General features: G+C 44.2%; 1 protein-coding gene across 1 annotated transcript; it reads left to right on the top strand.

Moving 5' to 3' along the window:
- Positions 1–478: 478 nt before the first annotated feature.
- LOC115472549 (collagen alpha-1(XXVII) chain B-like) lies at positions 479–21,242 on the top strand. Its single transcript, XM_030206845.1, has 3 exons — positions 479–819; positions 13,924–13,994; positions 19,882–21,242. Exons 1-3 carry the CDS (start codon positions 599–601, stop codon positions 21,240–21,242), a joined length of 1,653 nt encoding a protein of 550 aa, XP_030062705.1. The 5' UTR covers positions 479–598.
- The last annotated feature ends 1,718 nt before the right edge of the window (positions 21,243–22,960 follow it).

The following is a 22,960-nucleotide window of genomic DNA, read 5'->3' as shown; positions in this document are numbered from 1 at the left end:
ATTCATGGGCATGTATATTAAATTTAAATTTAAAAAAAGGTTTGGATTCCTGGAGGTGAACTCCATAAATAGTTATTAAGGTAGATCTGGAGAAAGCCACCGTTTATCCCTTGAGGGTCAGTAGCATGGAATCCTGCTTCTTTTTGGAATGCTGCCAGGTCCTTGTGACTGGATTGGCCACTGTTGGGAAAAGGATGCTGGTGGGCTGGGTGGACCTTTGCACTTCTTATGTTCACTGATAAAAGCTAAACTTTAAAAGGCGACCTTCTAGCCAATAAAATGCTGGGTCAGGCACACGAGTAGCAGCGCCCAGTCAGACGCCCATCTAAAAGCAAGGCCACCTATCTCTAGATCTCCCACAGCCCTAGAAAAGTGGCCGATGTGCCACAACTAAGAGAGCCGAAAGTGCCCGCGTACAGACTGCCGGTTGCGCGGTTTCCCCCACCGATGCTCCAGCAGAGGCCGGGAAGAGTGTTTTACCTCTCTCTGGACGGACGAGGGCAGCAGGGAGAGCGAGGACTCGGGTCTTCAAATATTTGCCACTTAGGCAAAGCTTTCTTTTCCACTCCGAAGCTGCGGAGGAGTGGTTCTGGGACACATGTACAGCTCAGGAAACCGCTTTCCCAATGAAAGAAGCGCAGCCCGGCCTGAACAGCGTCTGCCCTTCCAAAGCGCCGCCGCGGCTCCTCGCAGCGCCCTTTCTGCCCAGACCTGCACTTCTGGCCGGCGGCTACACTGCAGCAAATGGGGATGGAGGAGGCATCGCTCTGATGGGGCAGACGGGAAGAATGAAGTAACCGTGATGGACCCGTGCAGGGGGTGAGTACAAACCCCAAATGATGAACTTGAAGGAGAGCGAGATTGCCCTGGGGCTGAAGGCACTCTTTTGGGGGAAGACCCCGGCTCACTTCCCAGAGAGGCCGGGGGGCAGCTTGTCCCGCACTCCCCGCCCGGCTCGCAGGCTGGGCTGGAGGCGTTTCGGGGGGACCCTGATTTGCATAGTGACTACATTTCTAGTTTGGTTATGTTTAATGAAACGGGTGAATGGAGTGTTTGCTGGTAAATTTTAACTCACTAATTACACTAGACAGCCCGTTGTTTCCCAGTCACGGGTAATCACATCTGATGATAATTTATTGAATTCCCCTCTGGATGCAGGCTTTCTTAGCCTGAACTGAAGAAATGTACCGTAGTACTTTCAAATTTCCTGGAGTTTGTAGGAGTGAGGGCTTAAAAGAAATCGTATTTATTTAGTACGTGATTTCTTTTTAACGGGGTTTTAAACTTAATTGATCTGTATTAGGGGGTAATTTTTATGAGCTGTTCAGAAAAGGAACTTCTTTTTTTTCAATGGCTCTTCTCAACGCGTTTGATCACACCTTTTATTTTAAACAAGAACAAAAAAAAAGCTAGTTTTTGACATCCTTTTTTTTTATTAAGGGGGGGCTGCAGGGGTTTTTGAGTGTACTTTTTGACTAGTCTTCAATTTTTTTTTGTCTAATTTTTTTTTCTATAAAAATGATGCAGCCCTTTATTGTCTTATTTATTGCAAGTTGTGAATCATCTTTTTATGGTATATCATTTTTATTAAAGACAAAATAGCCTGTACAAGAAACACTAAACAATATTGTACACACACATTTTTAAATCTAGATCACAACAGGAGTAAAGAGTAAAGAACATCAACCATGTCTACCACATAATACAGTTTTTAATAAATTCCCCTACCTCCCCAAACAACCCCCTCTGCCCCTCCCTCCCCCACCCCCGTTTCCCCAACCCCCCCCCCCCTTTTGTGAATCATCTTTTTATACTTTTTCTTTTTTAATTTACTGTTATACTTTCACAGTCTCTGCTGGGTGATTGGTAATGTTCTCACAACCCTTTTTTTTGTGAAGAAGTACTCCTAGTGTAACTTCTGTCTACCCACTTCTGAGTAGAGGAGTAGCCTAGTGGTTAGTGCAGCGGACTTTGATCCTGGGGAACTGGGTTCAGTTCCCACTGTAGCTCCTTGTGACTCTGGGCAAGTCACTTAACCCTCCATTGCCCCTAGTACAAAACTAGTACCTGAATATATGTAAACCGCTTTGAATGTAGTTGCAAAAACCTCTGAAAGGCAGTATATCAAGTCCCATTTCCCGTTCCCCTAGTATGACTTCTTGTAGAACTTCCTTTCCATTGAAATTGTTAATTGCCTGTTCCTTATTTATGTCTTCAAAGGTGTTTAAATGCCTTTGTCATACCTCTCTCTTTCCCCTCTTCTCTAGTGCAGGGTTATTTTATATTTGGTATACCCCCTTCCCTGCAAAATACAGTCCAAAGCAGTGTAGAGTCAAATAAAAAAAAAAAATATCCTCTATTAATTGTATTAGATTTGTTTTATTGACTTGTATTTTTTCCATTTATGAATTTTGTTATATGTTTATTAATTTTATTGTATGCTATGTTGAGCAATTGATAAGGTGGGATAAAAACACAAACAGAGAAAATGATCCAAACAGAATTAACAGGTCGTCATTTTAAACAGCAATTCCCACACGTTAAACATATGTTAAAAATGAAAAAGGAGTCTTATCAAAGTATGTGGCCAAATATGCATGTACAAGTATGCAGACCAACAAGATCATTTATGCTTCTGTAAACACTAGGGCAGAGAATACCTTCTCCTGCTTTAGACTTAGCCTGGCCTCAGAATGACATCCTATAGTATATCTCCTATCAAACTGAGCTCTCTTTTTCATCAAGCACTGCCATTTCCTCCCCTCACCCTCCCCACTGACAGTTTGAACTTCGTGGGTGTGGCTTGGATCTCTTTCAGGGAGAGAAAACTAACAACTTATAGCAGCAGCTTCAGAGAGCATTTTCCATCTCACAGATAGGCTGCAGAGAATACCTTCTCCTGCTTCCACCCACCCTACCCCTCTACCCACCCACCCCTAGAGTGACATGTCTTATATAACCTCCCTATCAACCCACTCATTACTTTACCTCACCCATTTCTATTCTTCTATCACCTTCTCCCACTACTCCAACCAGAGTTACACCTAATCACACTGACCACCCTTCAACATCTTCTGTCCTTCTGTGACTGTTCTCTTGTGCTTGACTGCTTAAATATTTTAAATTTAAATGCTTTACTTTTTGTCTATTAGATTGTAAGCTCTTTGAGCAGGGACTGTCTTTCTTCTGTGTTTGTACAGCGCTGCGTACACTTTGTAGCGCTCTAGAAATGTTAAATAGTAGTAGTAGTAGTAGTTCTAAAAACTGAGCAGTGGGATCTTATTCTAGAAAGAAACCCAGGCGCCTAAGCTCTGCCACAGAAATACTAATGTAATCGAGTATCAATGCACCTCAACTCTAGGCAGCCCCACTTACATTAGCCATAGAGCTGGGACGCATGTAATTTACAGTATTCTGGGCCCCTTTACTAAGTGGGGATGTGCAGTAGCGGTGGCAGCCATTTTTACCGTGTGCCAGGTCCTCTTTTACTGCAGTGGATAAAAAGGCTGAAAAAAATGGCTATGTGGTAAGTTTGCATTTGCCATGTGACCATTTCAGGGGGAGGGAGCACTTACCGCCACCCATTGAGGTGGTGGAAAGGGCTCCCCTGGCAACCGGGCAACGCGCAACACTGCTTGATTACCCCCTGCGGAAATAGTTTTGAAATATTTCTAGCAGTGGAAATGGCACACACTGGGGGGTAGAACTACTGCCAGCACCTGCGTTGGGCTGGCGGTAGTTCTGGCTTGCCATGCAGCAAGCCTTTAGTAAAAAGGGCCCTTATCTGTGCACGTGGGAGACATGCTCTGCCCTGTGTACATCCCTTTCCAAATAAGCTAAGTGGGTATTTGAGGAACTGTGCTTAGGTAGAATTTATGTATATGCCATTAGTATGAAAATTTATGCACATAGCACTAGATTCTATATATGACGCAGAAAAAAACTGCGCTTAGTTCTATTCTATAACCCTCATCTAACATTAGGCATGGTTTATAAGTACATAAGTATTGCCATACTGGGAAAGACCAAAGGTCCATCAAACCCAGCATCCTGTTTCCAACAGTGACCAATCCAGGTCACAAATACCCGGCAAGATCCCAAAAATGTACAAAACATTTTATACTGCTTATCCCAGAAATAGTGGATTTTCCCCAAGTCCATTTAATAACGGTCTATGGACTTTTCCTTTAAGAAGCCGTCCAAACCTTTTTTAAACTCCGCTAAGCTAACCGCCTTTACCACAGTCTCTGGCAACGAATTCCAGAGTTTAATTACACGTTGAGTGAAGAAACATTTTCTCAGGTTCGTTTTAAATTTACTACATTGTAGCTTCATCGCATGCCCCCTAGTCCTAGTATTTTTGGAAAGCGTGAACAGACGCTTCACATCTACCCGTTCAACTACATGTAGTGTCTGGACCTATGACTAAATTTAGGTGCGACCATTTACGCTAAATAAAACCTGGTGTAAATGCTTGCGCCTAACTTAGGCATGGATTGGGTTTATATAACAGTACCTGTAGTTTCTAGGAATGCCCATGACCCATCCATGCCCCTCCCATGGCCACACCCCTTTTGAGATCCGTGCGTTAGAATGTACGCGCACCACTTTACAGAATACGTTTAGAAAGTCGCAGATGTAAATTCTAATTAACGCTGATAAATGTTTGTTAATGGCCAATTATCAGCACTGATTGGCTTGTTAAACAGTTAAGTTGCATGTGCAGTTTGGCTGCACTTCCAAATTTGTACTCGCAACTTTATTCACCATATGTAGAATTTGGAGGATAGGGCTTAGGTGCTCTTTTACAAAGTGGTTGTAAGCCCAACGCGGGCTTAACCACCCACTAATCTGGAACTACTGCTGGCCCAACACAGGTACTGGCGGTAGTTCCAGTTTCAGTGTGCGCTATTTCCCGCACTAGGGAAAATCACCCCATATTTTTTTTAACATGGCGCTAACCCGGTGGTAATCGGGCAGCATCGCGTGCTACCCGGTTACCTCCGGGTTAGCGTGGGAGCCCTTACTGCCACCTCAGTGTGTGGCAGTAAGTACTCCCTCTTGCATGGCCATGCAGTAAGAGCAATCTTACCGCATGGCCGTGGCTATTTTCAACCTTTTTTTTACCTGCTGCGATGATAAGGGACTCAGCGCACGACAAAAACGTCCCCTGCCATGAGAGCAGGACCCTTTTTTTTACCACAGCTTTACATGCAGTAAAGGGAGGTAAAACTTATGGGCCAAAAATGTGGGTGCTAACTTCCAGTTCTATAATGGAAATATTGTGTGTACTTGCTGTAAAAAAAAAAAAATGTTAGCATAAGTTCACATTTTGGCATCTAACTCTAGGCACCAGCACTTACCGTGTTAACAGCTGGTATAAATACGTGTGCCCAAAAAATGTCAGTTACAGGCATAACTGGCAGTATTCTATAACACCACCTAATTGCTTAGCACACCCCTGACCTATCCATGACCCCCCTGAAGTTGTATACCATAGAAATTAGGCACTAAGGAGCTGATATTTAGCTGAACTAACTCTGGATATTCAGTGCTGGGGCATGCACAGCTCTCTTCATTGAATATCCGGGTATGACTGCCGACCTGGAAGTTAATCCGGCACTGGCCAATATTCAGGCCGGTGCCCACTTAACTCATCACACAAAGTTAGGCAGCTGTTTTGCTGTTCTAACTGTATGCGGTTACTTAGCCAGTTAGCGGACTGATATCACCGTTAACCGGCTAAGTAGATATTCTACTCACACTGCGCCCCAGCCCGCTCCTAACATAGCCGGAAAAAAGGGCAACACCTAGAAAGCTGTGTATACTAATGTTCATAGTACGGGCAATAAGATTCTGGATCTAGAGGCTGTAATGGAAGAAATATATAACAAAGAAAATGTTCCAAAAAGAGTTAAACCTTTCTTCCCAAGGGAAAGCCTGGTACAATCAATGGTACTAAGTCACCTAGATTACTGCAACACCATCTATGCCGGATGCAAAGAGCAAATCAGTAAGAAACTCCAAACTGCCCAAAACACAACAGCCAGACTCCTATTTGGAAAAACGAAATATGAAAGCGCCAAACCCCTAAGAGAGAAACTACACTGGCTCCCACTAAAAGAACAAATTGCATTCAAAATCTGCACCCTGGTCCATAAAATCATTCACGGCGAGGCCCCGGTCTATATGTCAGACCTTATAGACTTACCAACCAGGAACACAAAAAGGTCAGCACGCACATTCCTGAATCTCCACTACCCCATCTGGCTTCTCCTACATAAGCATGCAAATATGGAACGCACTACCAAATGTCATAAAAACAACGCATGACTTAACAATCTTCCGAAAACTACTGAAAACCAACCTGTTCAAAAAGGCATACCACAAGGATCCATCCTAAATACTTGACAATGAAACTCTACCAAAACTAGACAAAACCGAACTCTCTACACATGATTGCTTCAGCCACTCTGTCACTAATGAACGTTAACGCACTGTCACTTTATTTCTCATGCTGGAATGAACTTTCTATATTTGATTGTTTAACTTACTCTATAAGTTACTATCTAACTTACTCTATAATTTGCTCTATCATTTATGAACTCTAATGCAATACCACTTTGTATTTCTCACTCCGGAAATGGCGATCGCCACTACGGCATAATGTAAGCCACATTGATCCTGCAAATAGGTGGGAAAATGTGGGATACAAATGCAACAAATAAATAAAATAGACTTGGATTTAGTGGCAGTCACGGAGTCGTAGGTCATGGAGAGCCATAACTGGGTTATAGTTATATGAGTCTATAATCTATTAAGGAAGGACTGGATAGGAAGAATGGGAGAAGGTGTGCCGTTATCCCCCAGATTCTATATAGTGCGCCTAGAGAACTGCATCAAAATCGGGGAGGATTCTATAATGATGTGCGTAACTCAATTGGCTTAATAAGCTAATGAGCGCTGATAACAGCACTTAACAAGCAATAATGAGCACTGATTGGCATTGATTAGAATTTAGGCGCACGACTCGCTAAGCGTATTCTGTAACGATGTGCGCCGAATTTAATGCACACAGGCAAAAAGGGGCATGGTTATAGGTTGGGAAATGGGCATTTTGTGGGTGTTCTGAAATTTACATGCCTCCTTATAGAATATGGCCCTGTGCACCTAAATATATGCGCCAGGATTTATGTCACATTTTTGTTGGTGTAAATGGATGTGCATAGATTTAGGTGCTGAAATATCAACTAAGCATCTAAATAATCATTTGTACCATCTGCTTCCCTGAATGGATGGCTGTCTGTGTTCATAACATCCTGACGTCAGCTCGCCTTCAGCGTTCCCTTCCCTCTCAGTGTCCCGCCCTCGCATAAAGACGAAATGACGTTGGAGGAGGGCGGAACACTGAGAGGGAAGGCAAGGGAATGCTGGAGGTGATGCGAGCCCAGCCTGCCTGCCGCCGCTGTGACCTGAGGTAAGATGGACGGCTTACAGGCAGGGCGGCAGGAAGGACAGAGTCACTGGCCATGGAGGGGAGGGGAGAATTGCTGGACATGGATGGGATGGGGAGGGCAGGGCAGAAGCGAATCGCTGGATATCGATGGGATGGGAGACGAGGGGGAGAATGGCGGTTCATTTAAAAACATAATCGCCATTACATGATAGCCTTGCTAGCGCCCGTTTCATTTTTTTTGTGAACGGGCCTTTTTTGCTGTATTCTATAATTGGCGCTTAAATCTAGTTGCTGTTTATAGAAGCTTAGTCAGTGCTGATTTTCAGACGTCATATATAGACTCTCTCCTTATATGTTGAAGCTAATATTAAAGTAGCAGAATTGAAGGACTTGCAGGCAGTGGTGTTCCTAGTCTCTATGACACCCGGGGCGGATCACCGATGTGCCCCCCCCCCCGCGAAATGACACCACCCCCCCCCCCCCGGGTGCACGCCGCTGTGGGGGGGTGCCGCAGCGCGCGCCTGTCGGCTCCGAGTTTGTTACCCTAACTCCGCTGGTTCGCTGCAGCTCCCTCTGCCCCGGAACAGGAAGTAACCTGTTCCGGGGCAGAGGAAGGGAGCTGCAGTGAACCAGCGAAGTTAGTGTAGCGAACTCGGAGCCGACAGGCGCGTGCCGCGGTACCCCCAGCAGCGTGCACCCGGGGCGGACCGCCCCCACCCCCCCCTTGGTATGCCACTGCTTGCAGGGGTAAATAATAAGCACTGTGTGTTAAGCTAGAAAGAGGAGATAAAACATCTTTGTACATTGGTGTGATGTAAAGACCTCCTTCACAGGAAGAAGTGAACAAAGATTTAATTAAGGACATTCACAATATAGCTATGGAAGAGGAAGTTCTAGTAAAAGATGATTTCAGTATGCTGGATGATTGTGGCATACTTGCTATGAAGTTGTCTTGAAGTAGGGAGATCCTAAATTCTCTACAGAGAGCACTGTTCCAGCATTTGGTACTAGAACCTTATGGAATGGGGCCATACTGGACCTTGTGCTTACAAATGGGGTGAGTGTTTCTGATGTTATAGTGAGTGATCATTTAGCATCCAGCGATCACCGAATGGTGTGATTCAATATTAAGACATATGTGGAGAGGGTTTATTAAAAAGTGAAGGTTCTAGACTTCAAAAAATTGACTTTGTCATTATGAGGGCTACCTCATGGAGTTGTTAGCTGGATGGGAGCATTTGGGAGAAGCAGAAAAGCAGTGGGCAACAAACCATTTTATTTATTTAGATTTGCTCACACCTTTTTCAGTAGTGGCCCAAGGTGAGTTACATTGAAGTATACTGGGTATTTCTCTGTCCCCGCAGGGCTCACAATCTAGATTTGTACCTGAGGCAATGACTTGCCCAGGATCATGAGGAGCAGCAATAGGATTTGAACCAGCCACTTCTGGATGTCAAGACTGGTGTTCTAACCACTAGGCCACTCCTCTACTCCACTTTGTCAGGAAAGTAAATAAAAACAAGAGAAAAAGACGGCCACTTTGGTTCTCAAAAGTAGTAGCTGAAAAGGTAAGGGAAAAGAGGTTAGCCTTCATAAACTACTATAGACTGCACAAAGAGGAAGGCAATAAGGTCAGGAAAGCAACGATGCAAATTAAATCAACTAGCCAATATGGTAACATAGGAGAACAAGATATTTTGTAGATATGTAGCGATAAGAGGAAGTGCAAAAGTGGCATTGTGAAGCACAATGGTGAAGGAAAGAAATATATAGAAGTTGATGAGGATAAAGCAGAAGTGCTAAATAAATAATTCTGTTCTATGTTTAAAGATGAAGGGCTAGGAGTAGGACTGCAGAAGACAAACGCAAATAGGAATGGAAATGCGGCAGACAAACGATTTTCAGAAGACCGTGTTCATGAAGATCTAGCTAAACTAAAGGTGTACAAAACAATGGGGCTGGATGGAATACATCCAAGGGTATTGAAGGAACTTAGGGAGTTCTGGAAGCTCTGCTGTTTGACCTTTTCAATGTTTCTTTAGAGTCAGGAGAGGTCCCGGAGGAGTGAAGAAGGGCAGATTTGGTCCCTCTCCTGAAAAGTAGAGGTAAAGAGGGAGGTTGAGAACTATGGGCTGGCTAGTCTGGCCTCTGTGGTGAGTAAATTCATGGGAAACTCTCTTCTAAAACAGAGGATGGTTAAGTTTCAGGAATCCAATGGATTGCAAGATCTGAAGCGGCATGGTTTACTAGAGGTAGGTTTTGCCAGACGGATCTGATTAATTTCTTTCAGTGAGTGACCAGAGAGTTGGATTGAGGGAGAGCATTAGGTGTGGTTTACTTAGATTGTAGCAAAGCCTTTGACTCAGTCCACATAGGTGATTTAGGGGTCCTTTTACTAAGGTGCGCTGAAAAATGGGGCTTGCTAGTGTAGGCACGTGTTTTGGGGGCAGACCCATTTTTCAGCACTCCTGTAAAAAGGCCTTTTTAACATTTTTGCCAAAATGGACGTTGCGGCAAAATAAAAATTGGTACGCGTCCATTTTGGGTCTGAGACCTTACCGCCACCCCATTGCTTAGCGGTAAGGTCTCACGTGGTAACCGGGCGATAACCGTCTATGCGCGTAGAATGATGATTACTGCCCAGTTTCCACCATGCGCAGGAAAATAAAAATTATTTTCCGGCGCGCATAGTGGGTGTGCGTAAAAATGAAATTACCGCCCAGGCCACGCGTACACAGCTTAGTAAAAGGGCCCTAATGGTTGAGTGGAAGATGACTAAGGGTAGTGGTAAATTAAATTCACTCTGAGCAAAGGGTGTTATCAGTGGTGTGCCACAGGGATTGGTCCTTGATCAAACTTTTTTAAAAACCTTTTTTAGAGCAATACTGCGGAAGGGCTGTCTGGAAAGATTTGCCTCTTTGCATATTTATTTATTTGTTGCATTTATCTCCCCCATTTTCCCCCCTATTTTCAGGCTCAATGTGGCTTACAATTCTTCTGTTATGACTTATGTCATATGCAATTGATAATATATATAGAAGATGAATGCTAAATTAACATTCGGGTAAAAAGGGAAAATATACAAATGGTATCGCATATTAACATGGGTTGCATATTAAAATTAAACAATACGGTATATGAAGAGAGTAATCCTATAGTTAAGTAGATGATGGTGAATTACAATTATTGATACCAAAATCTGCAAAAGGGAAGACACGGAGGCTCATTTTCAAAGCACTTAGCCTCCAAGTTCCATAGAAACCTATGGAACTTAGCCTCCCAAAGTGCTTTGAAAATATGCCTCACAGTGTATTAAAGTATCATCTTATTTTCTTTTCCATGTTGTATTTTGTTTGATTTCTATTGATAAAAATATCTAAAAACTTCTTTGGAGGGGGCATGTCTGGGGGCAGAGAGTGGGCATTCCTGCATCAGTTAGTTCAGCTTAACGCACAGATCCTTGCTAATCGATTAGAACAGGATTATTTTATTTATTTGTTACATTTATATGCCACATTTTCCCACCGTTTTTGCACATTAGCACATGACCCCTTACCACCTAAAACTGAGTTGTCAGTACATGCATTCTAATTCTTTTATATGGCCGTGTGCTAATGGCAACATTAGCCCATGGAAAGAAAGCCAGCAGAATCAATGTCACAACAAAAAGATTTTATGAAGATACCGTGTATGAACAAATCGCCCGACACAGGCCGTGTTTCGCCCACCTAGGGCTGCGTCAGGGGCTAATTTGAAACCTTCATAAAGGGGCAAATATGGTGCATAAAAGTCAAGAAAAAACCAGCTAAAACGGGAATCCTGTGGTCTCTAGCATACACAAATGGACACACCATTATTGAAGCTTCAAACTTTTTACCTGGTGTGGTAAAGGGGGGTCTGGCGCACATCGAAAACATGTGCCGATGCTACTGTAGGCCCCCTTTTACCGTAGCGTGATAAAAGGGGTCCTAAGTTTGATATTCAACACTATATCATCTATGGGGCACTGCATAAGACTTTTATACAGTACTATTTGTACGGTTACCGTGGCCAACTCCACCCCTGGCATGTTCTCAAAATAGCCAGTTTTGCTTTAGGTGCTAACCAAATATTTTCAACAGCACTAATCGGTTGAGTGCTGCTCAGTGGCGTAGCGAGGGCGGCTGCCACCCGGGGCAGTCTGCCGCTGCGCACCCCCCTCCCTCCCTGGGTGCAGCATAATACCTCTCCTCGGCGCATCAACCCCCCCTTGGCGCATCACCCAAGCCCCACCCCCGAGTGCATTCTTGCCTGCCGTGTGCACGCCGCTGGGGGGGGGGGGTGTCGGCTCCGCTGGTTCCCTGCTCCCTCTGCCCTGGAACAAGAAGTAACCTGTTCTGGGGCAGAGGGAGCAGGGAACCAGCGAAGCCGACACCCCCCCCCCCCAGCGGCGTGCACCCGGGGCAGACCGCCCCTACCACCCCGCTCTTGCTACGCCACTGGTGCTGCTGAAAATGACCAGTAGACCCAAGCAAGCAATTTAACTGGCCGAGAGCTGTTTCTGGCTAATTAAATCACTTTGAATATCGATCGACCCCAGCAGTTTTTTCATGCCTGAAGGCACAAAGGCTTCCAAACCGATTCAGGGTTTTGAAAACTTAGAATTCCAATATCTTGCAGTGTTTGTAGTTTTTGGTTCATTACCTTCCTAAGAAACATTACAGGAATCTACTTAAACAGTAGTAAAAGTACATTTGTTCATCTATAAGCTTGATGGATTTTTTTCCATATTTTTTAATTCCATAATGAACATTTGTACAAATGTGTGTATATATGTTCGTTCTCTCTCTCTCTCACGTGGGGCCACGGGGGCCTGGGCCCCTGTAGATTTGGCCCTGGATGACCCCCTCTCGACCCCCTTCTGCAGTCACCTATCTTTGCTGGCGGGGACCCCAACCCCACCAGACGAGGTCCTCTTCTTCCTTCGTTCTGTTTCTGAGTCTGACATCCTGCATGTTGTGCGTGTAGGACGTCAGACTCACAGAAAACAGAGCGAAGCCTTACAGATTGCAAGGCTTCGTTCTGTTTTTGTTTCTGTTTCTGAGTCTGATGTCCATCAGACTCAGAAACAGAATGAAGGAAGAAGAGGATCTCGGCTGCGGGGGTTGATGTCCCCCACCAGCAAAGGTAGGCAATGGCGACAGCGGGGGAGGGTTGGCGGCGGGAGGGGGTCGAGAGGGTCGTCGGCAGGGGGGGGGGTCAAAGTTGGTGGTGGCGCCGGGGGTGGGGCTAAAATGTGCCCCCTCACCTCGGGCTCTGGACCCCCTTCCCGCCGAAGTCTGGCTACACCCCTGGTATCACATACCATGTAAATGAGTTTATCTTGTTGGGCAGACTGGATAGACTGTACAGGTCTTTATCTGCCGTCATTTACTATGTTACATACATATATACATCGAGGAAAATTCTATAAATTCTGCTTAAAATTTGGCACCAAAAAAAAATCGGTGCTGAGTGGTATTCTATAACTGGAGTTCGGGATAGAATAGTGTGTAGTGCCGGGATTTGCACTTAACTTTAGGCACGAGGAGTTACACCAACTGAAACCAGGTGTAAATCCCAGCACGGATCCCTGTGCGCATTTGTAATTACCTACGTAAGGTGCATTTTCTTTGCATGTTATGATTATTGTATATTTTGAATTTTCCAATTTAAAAAACACTGCATACATTTTAAGGGAACGCCCCTGGCCCGGCCATGCCCCCTTCATAGATCCATGTGGAAACACATGCTATTCTATAAATAGGTGCATGTGTTTTCACGCGGATCTGGTGTTTTGGTCCTGTTTCAGTGCCTTGCATCTGTTAGAATGCTTTTTCGCCCTGAAATTCAGTGCAGTAGTACCGTGTTTCCGAAAATAAGACACTGTCTTATATTATTTTTTGCCCCCCAAAATGCACTAGGTCTTATTTTCAGGGGCTGTCTTATTTTTTGGGGAAACATCAGGGTTGGATCGGGTTGGCCCGCCTGCCCTCCGTTGCTCCCGGAACTAACCTTAAACGCCTCCTTTCACCTTCGCAGCAAGCAGCAGGGCAGGCCACTCCTTCCTTCCGTGTCCCGCCCGCCTGATGTAACGTCCGCGAGGGCGAGGCACGGAAGGAAGGAGAGGTCTGCCCTGCTGCTTGCTGCGAAGGTGAAAGGAGGCGTTTAAGGTTAGTTCCAGGAGCGACGGAGGGTGGGTGGAGGGGTGGGGGCCAGGCGACCTCAGGTGGGAGGGGTGGGGGGGGCGGCCTTGTCCGGCTCTCAGCGGCCCTGCTTTCAAACAAAAATTTGCTAGGTCTTATTTTCGGGGGATGTCTTACTTTCGGGGAAACAGGGTAGCACTTAATTTTCACCACTGAATATGCAGTTTCCCCCATTGTGTATATCTGTGTGCATGTACAATATAATGATATTATTATTTTTATGAGTCTTGTTTTTACTTGCAGTGGCTTCAGCTTTCTCTGCATTACTTTATGTTTTACCTGTTGCTTGGGATTTATTCACGGAACATCTGAAGGTAAATCATTTGCTTTCTGAACAAATGTTTCTGAATTGGGAGTTATGGATATTGGTCATTATTCAAAAGCACGTATGCAGGTGTCGATGGGTACACACCACATAATTGTTCAAAAAATAACCCAGTGGCTAACACTTAACTTCTGGCAGTATGAATCAAGATTTGGCTAAAATTATGCCTTTTAAGTTGGGGTCGGATTTGGGGTGATCTAGCAGCGGGGCTAAAAGTTAAGTAGTTCAGTTAGTCGCTGTCTAATTTATCTGTGTAAGTTGGACTGCATAAGGGCAGTGGAAGGGGTGTGTGGTGGTGGGTGGGGGTGGGTATGGGATGGCTTGGGGAGTTGGGCCTTTAGCACACAATAATTGTAAGGTTAATGGATGGACAGGGTCACTCAACCTTCTAAATATTTTTTGCCTTTGGGAATGGGTGCCCCTAGGTTAGGCATACATGTTTTTAATGTTTGGATTTAGGGGGATCTGCTTCTTCTGCCTAAAGTTATACAGATAGCAGCAATATTCAGTCACTGTTCAGGCAAGTGATCCATGCAGACTGGACAGCAAAAACAGCAGTCATAACTTCAACAAATATTCATTTAGTTTTAAACAATTTTATTGATGACCTGTCACAAACAATACAATATTCATACGCTATGTTCAAAATACATCAGGAAACAAATGAACAACTTGTAATCATAACATAGGAGGTAGCCATCACTTTTCTCTTTAGCTACCTCCCTCCTTACTCCCAGCTATTTCTCTTATCCGTACCTCTATATCCCTCCCCGCAACCCACAAATATTCATTTAAAGGTATTCAGCTGCACTTGCACAACATGGGTAAAAACCTGGATAATGTATTGAATAACTTCAGGAAATTATGCAGGTTTTTACCCACGTTGTGTAATAACTTATCTGTTTCACTTTATGCAGAAACTGCCCACTGAATATTGTCCTGATTATTTTTAAGGCTGGGGTTGCTATAGGATGCATCCCTTAGGGCAGCACTTATCAAACTTTCTGTGGTCGTGACTGCATTATCGCAGCCATAGAAAGCATGCAACCCTCGGAGGTGCAGGCCAAAGACATTTCTATTTACAGCCTACACAGGGTGTGACCCCATTTGGAGTTGTGATCCACTGTTTGGGCAGTCCTGCCTTAGGACTTCATTGGGAGATTAACTACCTTGTTATACAGAAGAGGATTAAAGTCATTTTTTGGACTCCAGGGTTCTGGTTCCATCCCGCTGGTTTTAGTTATGTAGTGGCATCCATCTTTGTTCTCGTGTTTTGTGTTTGAATGTTTATGTATGTTTTGTTGTGTTCTGCCTGGTTTTAAGTGCAGAATACATATATATGAATGCAAAAATAAATTACAGAATGGTGGACTCTGTTGAGGCAGAACTGAGTAGGTGCTGTCCAATTGGGATAAGTTTTCACCCTCAAGTTTAAGGACTGTCTGGTTGTATATAATAGATTAATGTTGTTTTTAAAAGGAGATAAAGAACCCCCAAACTTTCATGTCTCGGCACTATTGCGACTCTGTACAGCCATGAAATTAGAATCACAGGTCTTTAGAAAAACTTCTTTATGCATATTTTTGCAATAACACTGTGCTTATTTTAGAAGTTCTATTCTTGTTTTGAATATCTGAATACTGGCATTTATATGTCTGTATTGTGTAGTCGTCCAAATCTCAATTTTTACAAAAAGGTAGTATGTCTGTATAGCAAGAAGGCATGCTCTGGGAGGGTTTTGGGAGGGACTAGGGAGGGCCCAAAATATGAACATCCAACTCTGATCACAGAAGGGGAGGAGGTGACGTCCAAGTTAAAAAAAAAAAAATGTATATTGCTATTTATACCTGGTACTTGTCATGTCCAGGTTACAGAAAGGTGGTTGTTTTGAGCAGCTGTCCACTGGAGGGATTAAGGTACAACATCAGTAGTTGCTGTCCCCCCCTCTCCCCTGAATGTGAAACCAACAAAGGGATACCAGGTCTATGATAGCTTCAGGTATTATGGACGTTCTTAACAGAGCAGTATGTGGATCTGAGGAGTAGCCTAATGGTTAGTGTAGTGGATGGGGAGTTTCTGATTTTTTTCCTTAAATTATGAGCCTTTCAGGGACTGAAACATACTCACTGTATCTGAATGTATAAGACACCTGAAAGCCTGAAGGCAATTGAAGTGGTGTACATTCAGGTACAGTCTGTATTTTTCTGTTCTTGGAGGGCTCACAATTAAAAAGAAAATCACATAACAGTTGCAGTGGGATTTGAACCTGAGTTCCTGAATCTCAGTCCACTGCTCTAACCATTAGGCTACCCCTCTGCTCTACACAGAGATCTGTGTGGCTATTTCTAAGACAGATGTTCCTATGCTGCCACATAGACATCTATGTCCCTTTTAAAGTTATACAGATACTATAGGCCATTTAAGTAGCTGCATGATCCGATTCTATTCATATAAATATTCACAGATTAGGGGTGGGGCGAGAAGGCCTTAAAATTATTGAGGTAGGAGTGAAACTCAATGGCTACATTTTGTTTAGACTTGTTCTATTCACTTCCTTTAAGTAATAATTCGTTGAAGATGCAATATAGAAAATATTACTCAAAGATGCGGAATTCTGTGCAATCTTTATATGCAATATTCCCCCATCTTATGTCCTGACCTTGCCCCCCCATTCATAGTTTGTACATTTCAGTTTGTAAAAGGGATGTTCATGCTGGATGTTTCTAGCACATGGACGTCCATCTCGCATGTCTTTTAGAGCAAGCAGTATCCTGTTCTAAATACGTGTGAAATGAACGTCCATTTGTGATGCGCTTACTTGGACGTCCATATTCTGAGTTGGACGTCCTTTCTAAAATGCCCCCCATAAATTGTGCAGTGATAAATTAGCAAATAACTTTTCCAAAATATGCTTACCATTAGTTAAGAAGTAGTGCATATCATAAGTTAACAAAAAATATTTATCACCCTGGGGAAAGCCACTGCTTATTACCAGGAGTGACAACAGAGAATGAATGGATCCACTCTATGAATTCTGCCAGGGAGCTGTGCACTCTGGCAGACAGGTTGCTGGGATTGATGGATCCGTTGATCTGATTCATGCTCCCGGGGGAATCCTGTGCAACTGTGCAATGCAGAATCTATGGAGAATTCCTCTCCTGTGCAGATGGTGGCATGGGAACAGGAAGTAACAGCATCAGCCCTGCACAGCTGCAAGGAAGAAGCAGCAGAATTAGTATCTGGCCAGGTGCACCCCCAAATTCCAAAGGTAGGAAGGAGTGGCAGAGTCAGCTGCATGGACTGGAACGAGAAGACTGTAGTAACAGCCCCAATCTGTGCTGCAGAAGAAGGGGGAGAGAGTGAGGAAAAGTCAGGGAACACATGTGGTACAGAGCCTTGTCCCTCCCATTAACATAGTAGATGACGGCAGAAAAAGACCTGCACGGTCCATCCAGTCTGCCCAACAAGATAAACTCATATGTGCTATTTTCTGTGTATACCCTACCTTGATTTGTACCTGTCCTCTTCAGGGCACAGACCGTATAAGTCTGCCCAGCACTATCCCCGCCTCCCAACCACCAGCTCTCCCACCACCGGCTCTGGCACAGACCGTATAAGTCTGCCCAGCACTGTCCCCGCCTCCCAACCACCAGCCCGCCCCCCCACCGGCTCTGCCACCCAATCTCGGCTATTTACCATAGACTTGCTTTTGAAGTAGGCTGTGAAAACTGTAAGACTATTTATAGCTATTCTGCATGCTGTTTTAGATTATTTAAGGCCCTGTTTACTAAGCAGTGTTATAGGGGAAAGGGAAATGGGACTTGATATACCGCCTTTCTGTGATATTTTTGCAACTGCATTCAAAGCAGTTTACATATATACAGGTACTTATTTTGTACCTGGGGCAAGGGAGGGTTAAGTGACTTGCCCAGAGTCACAAGGAGCTGCAGTGGAATTGAACTCAGTTCCCCAAGGATCAAAGTCCACTGCACTAACCACTAGACTACTCCTCCACTAGTAACATTCCATGTAGAAGCCTGCCCTTGCAGATCAGCAGTGCGGCTGCGCAGGCTTCTGTTTCTGTGAGTCTGACGTCAGACTCACAGAAACAGAAGCCTGCGCAGCCTTGTTGCTGATCTGCAAGGGTAGGGTCCTATATGGAATGTTACTAGAGGAATAGCAACATTCCATGTAGAATCTTAGATAGTAGCAACATTCCATTTAGAATCTCAATAGGGAAAGGGAAATGGGACTTGATATACCGCCTTTCTGAGGTTTTTGCAACTACATTCAAAGCGGTTTACATATATTCAGGTACTTATTTTGTACCTGGGGCAAGGGAGGGTTAAGTGACTTGCCCAGAGTCACAAGGAGCTGCAGTGGGAATCGAACCCAGTTCCCCAGGATCAAAGTCCACTGCACTAACCACTAGGCTACTCCTCCACTTGTTAATGTTTTTAACGCATGTTAACCATGTACGTGCCTATAATATCCTTGTAGACACCTACATGGTTAGCGTGCGCGGTAAGTGTAAGCGCGCTAAAAACACTAACGCACCTTAGTAAACAGGACCATTAATTTGTAATTTTTCATTTTGTATTTATCTTTTCATAACCTTATATTCTTTATTTTAGGGTTGCATTTCGATTAAAAATTTGTAATTGCGATTAATCATGTGATTAAAGGTGGGGTGGGGGTGGTTTCCCTGCCACAGTGGGGGAAAAAATTACATATATAGCATACCTTTAATCGTGCAATTAATTGCAATTACAATTCTTATTGTGATGCAGACTTTATTTAAGACTGTGATGACTGAAATTTGAACAGACACACTTTAGTGTCAAGGAGCTGATGAAGTCCAGCAGTGGCCCTGCCCTCTAATGGCTTTAAGATGGAGCAAGCTGATTCAGTGTCCTGTGGGCTGCTTAATACTGACCTGTAGTTGTTCTCCTGTTCAACCCTGGGAACAGTCTTAACTACAAAACAGACTGGGAGCTGGTTGGGAGAAGTGAGAGGTAGAGAGGGAAAACTTGAGCCAGAGAAGGAGCCAGGCCCGTGAAAGCAAGACAGGGGTCTTGCTGAGTGCTGGAGCAAAAGAAAACTGGGTCTCAAGGTTTAAGCTTTGGGGGGGGGGGGGGCGGAGGGTTCAGATAGAGAGATGGAGGTCTTGCTGTGGGAGGATTGAGAAAGAAAGAAAGCTGGTATAGGGGTTTTGAGTGTGGAGGAGGCTGAGCAAGAGCAAAAACCCTGTTGTGTACTGAGGGAGATCAAGCCGAGAGAAGGATAGAGGGAGTGGTAGAGTCAGTGGAACAAGGTCAGGACATAAGATGGGGGAATATTGCACATAAAAAATTGTACAGAATTCTGCATCTTTGAGTAATGTTTTTCTATATTGCATCTTCAACGAATTATTAGTTAAATGAAGTGATTAGAACAAGTCTAAACAAAATAGATAAATTATCAAGATAGCCATTGAGTTTCGCTCCTACCTCAATAATTTTTAAGGCCTTCTTGCCCCACCCCTAACCTGCGAATCAGTTCATGCAGCTATTTAAATGGCCATATAGTATCTGTATAACTTTAAAAAAAACACATGGATAGGCAAATTTTGAATTCAGCAGCTACCAGTGAACTCATTTGTTGTGAATATTGGCCTGTAGTTGTCTAAGTAGGCCACACAAAGAGCAAGTGTATCTTGAAATATCTAACTTGGATGGCTCAAGTTAAAAGTGGATATCCTTCACCACTGCTTACATGTATAATTTAAAAATCTCTAAGCTAGATATATCAAATTAAAAATTCTCTGTGCAGCTGAATATTGATCTCTTTCTGTACTAGTTTTGATTTTGATTTTTCTTTGTTACTTTTGCTTCCAGGTGTGGACGTTCTTCAAAGACTGGGCCTTATGAGAAACCAAACGTCGAGTGGGTGGTCCTCACTGTGCTCTGTGCCTCAGGGGGTCATTCCTTTCAAATCAGGAGTTCTTTTCACACAGAAAACACTCATCAAGGCACCGATCAGAACAGTTCTTCCTGCTTCTTTTGACACAAACGTGTTCCTGGTGCTGAGTTTGTGTTCCCACCGCGTTAACAATGCTTTTTTATTTACTGTCAAAAGTAAAAGGCATAAACTGCAGCTAGGGGTCCAGTTCGTCCCAAATAAAGTAATAGTATATATAGGTCATAAACAGTCTGTATATTTTGATTACAATATTCATAACGGGCAGTGGCATAATCTCGCTATTGACATCAGAGACCAGCAGGTCACATTATTTACTTCTTGTGGTAAAGAAAGTGCACATGCAGATTTGCTCTTGAAAAAAGATGAGTCTTTTGATCCAGAAGGATCTTTCCTGTTAGGAAAAGTGAACAAACACTCGGTACAGTTTGAAGGTGCCATTTGCCAGTTTGACATCTATCCATCCGCCAAGCGGGCTCATAATTACTGCAGATACCTGAAGAAACGGTGTAGACAGATGAACACTTATTGGCTGAATTTCCTTCCGCCAGTTTCATTCTTCCCCAGAGATGTAAATACTACGCACTGTACTACTCCAAAAACTGAGTATCCACTGAAGAATTTGATTAGCTTGACCACAGGGATCCCTCTAGGGATCCTTGCTACTATGGTACCATTCAGAAATAGAGAAGCATTGGCAGTACAGACTCAACTGTCATCTCTGAGACTAACCACCAGATCAACTGCTCTTAAGACAATCCCATCTTCCATTTTTGCTAGAAATATATCCCAGCCACCAGTCAGCAGCCAGATGATGACAACTACACTTGCCCTTAGAGTACATCAGCCTACGTCTACTAAAAGAGAAGAAAAAAATAATTCTGTCAGAGTTCTGCCCGATTTCCGCAATGCAACCAGCCACAGGAAAAAGTCGGAGCAAGAGGTCAGAAAGAAATTAGACCAAAGGAAACTCATCAAGCCCCACGGGACATACAGTCCTGTAAAGCTGGTCAGAAATAATTCAGGGAACCTAACTAAGGATTTCTACTCAACGGCCCATAAACCAAACTTGGAAACTATGATGGATGGAATTGTTCAAAAAAAGCAGCAATCACAGTGGAATAAAAAATTATATCCAACTGTATTTTCATTTCTTTACACCAAACCAGCATTGGAATCCATTTATTCCACCACCAGAGCCAGTCAACACTTGAGCAATATTGCAACTGATCTTATATGCTGTTTGGATTCACTGAGCCTACCCAGTTTCCTCTTTTAATGGGACCTCCAGGACAGAAAGGAGACCAAGGTCCTTCAGTAAGTGATAGCTCAGTGTTTGTAGTGATACTTTAAGCAAGATGACAGGCACAGCTGTAATAACATTAGAAAATAAACTGATTGAAATAATATTTATAGCTGCTACAGAACAGTAGAATATTACATGCGGATAAGCATTTGAGGTAGGCAGTTAACGGTGATCCTTTTTAAAGGCTCAAACAAAACTCAAGAGTTGAAAGAAATAGTGCTGGTCAATATTGCATTTGTATGCAATGAATTGGATTGTTACATTATATTTATATTTTCATGTTTTATTTAAGGGCATTTTAACTAAAATACTAGCCGTTGAGCCTGTGAAAACGGGCTACTTTTGGAATGGGGGGGGTTTCCGAGCTCCCCCCCACCCGGAGTCGCTGCCGCCGCCCCTCCACCCGGCCCGAGCAGCACTGTAAACTTACATCAGCACGCAGCAGCAGGCACATCAGCAAAGCTGCCGTCGGGGCAGGCTTCCTTCTCTGCCTGTGTCCCGCCCTCGTGTGATGTAACGTCGGCGAGGGCGGGACAAAGGCAGAGAAGGAAGCCCGCCCCAACGGCAGCTTTGCTGATGTGCTGCTGCGTGCTGATGTAAGTTCACAGTGCTCGGGCCAGATGGAGGGGCAGCGGCGACTCTGGGGGAGGGGGAGCGGTTCCGACGTCTGCAGCATGCCAGTAGAGACTTCCCTCTCTGTCCCGCCCCCATCATCACATATTGAAGCGGGGCAGAGAGGGAAGTCTCTACTGCGCATTTGCGAGTGAGTACGGTCACTAGCCGTTTATATGTTTGATGGTTGGATTTGCAGTTATTTATTTATTTATTTTTGTTACATTTGTACCCTGCGCTCTCCCACTCATGGCAGGCTCAATGCGGCTTACATGGGGCAATGGAGGGTTATCGCATGTTTAATGCAAAAATGAATATGTGGTAACTGCAAAGCCATTGCAGTAAATGCAGGGGGTGTTCAGCATCTGTCCTGCATTTATCACACCAGGCAGATGCTTACTGCACCGCATGGCACTATGTTAAATGCAGTTGCATTCCTCTCCCCAGTCCTCCAGTCACACGTGCAACCCCCAACAACACCCATTCTCTACCCCACACCCCCGATCCATATTTAAAGAGCCCCCTTGCACCACGATCCATATTTTAACCCCCTCCAAACCCCAATCCATATTCAGAGCCCCCCTTGCACATCTCAGTCCAACCCGGCAGACTTACCCTACCCTCTCCTGTAAAACCTCACTCCTGACACTTAAACCCCGCCCCAGTGCTCTACCCTCCCTCCACCCTGACCCTTCCTGGGACCTACTCAGGGGAGGTCTTCTGATCTATAAATTTAATCCGCCTGCACCCATTCTGCTCAGGTTGATATCTCCTCCAATACTAACCTGCCCTCTAGTGGTAACAGCAGCCTTAACCAGCACCACCAGCTACAGTAACTGTATTGATTGTATTTATTCCAGTCAGAGTGTATTAGTTGATTATAATTGCCTATTTTATTAGAGAGAAAAACAAAACTGTACCATATTGGGTCAGTACCTCTGTTTAAGTCTCTGGTAAGACCTTATTTAGAATACTGCGTAGAGATCTAGAGGTCACATATTAAAAATGGAGGAGTGGCCTAGTGGTTAGAGTGGTGGACTTTGGTCCTGGGAACTGGGTTCGATTCCCACTGCAGGCAC

Source organism: Microcaecilia unicolor, chromosome 6, assembly GCF_901765095.1.
Source record: "Microcaecilia unicolor chromosome 6, aMicUni1.1, whole genome shotgun sequence".
NCBI lineage: Eukaryota > Metazoa > Chordata > Amphibia > Gymnophiona > Siphonopidae > Microcaecilia > Microcaecilia unicolor.
The sequence above is the reverse complement of the archived record's forward strand: the minus strand, read 5'-3'. Positions and strand labels throughout refer to the sequence as shown.

Bases quoted from the DNA above. Each gene is read 5' to 3' on its own strand.
- LOC115472549 (XM_030206845.1), top strand. From the start codon at position 599: ATGTACAGCTCAGGAAACCGCTTTCCCAATGAAAGAAGCGCAGCCCGG. The intron at 820-13,923 runs GTGAGTACAAAC...TTTTACTTGCAG, and splicing joins GTGATGGACCCGTGCAGGGG to TGGCTTCAGCTTTCTCTGCA. The intron at 13,995-19,881 runs GTAAATCATTTG...TTTTGCTTCCAG, and splicing joins TATTCACGGAACATCTGAAG to GTGTGGACGTTCTTCAAAGA.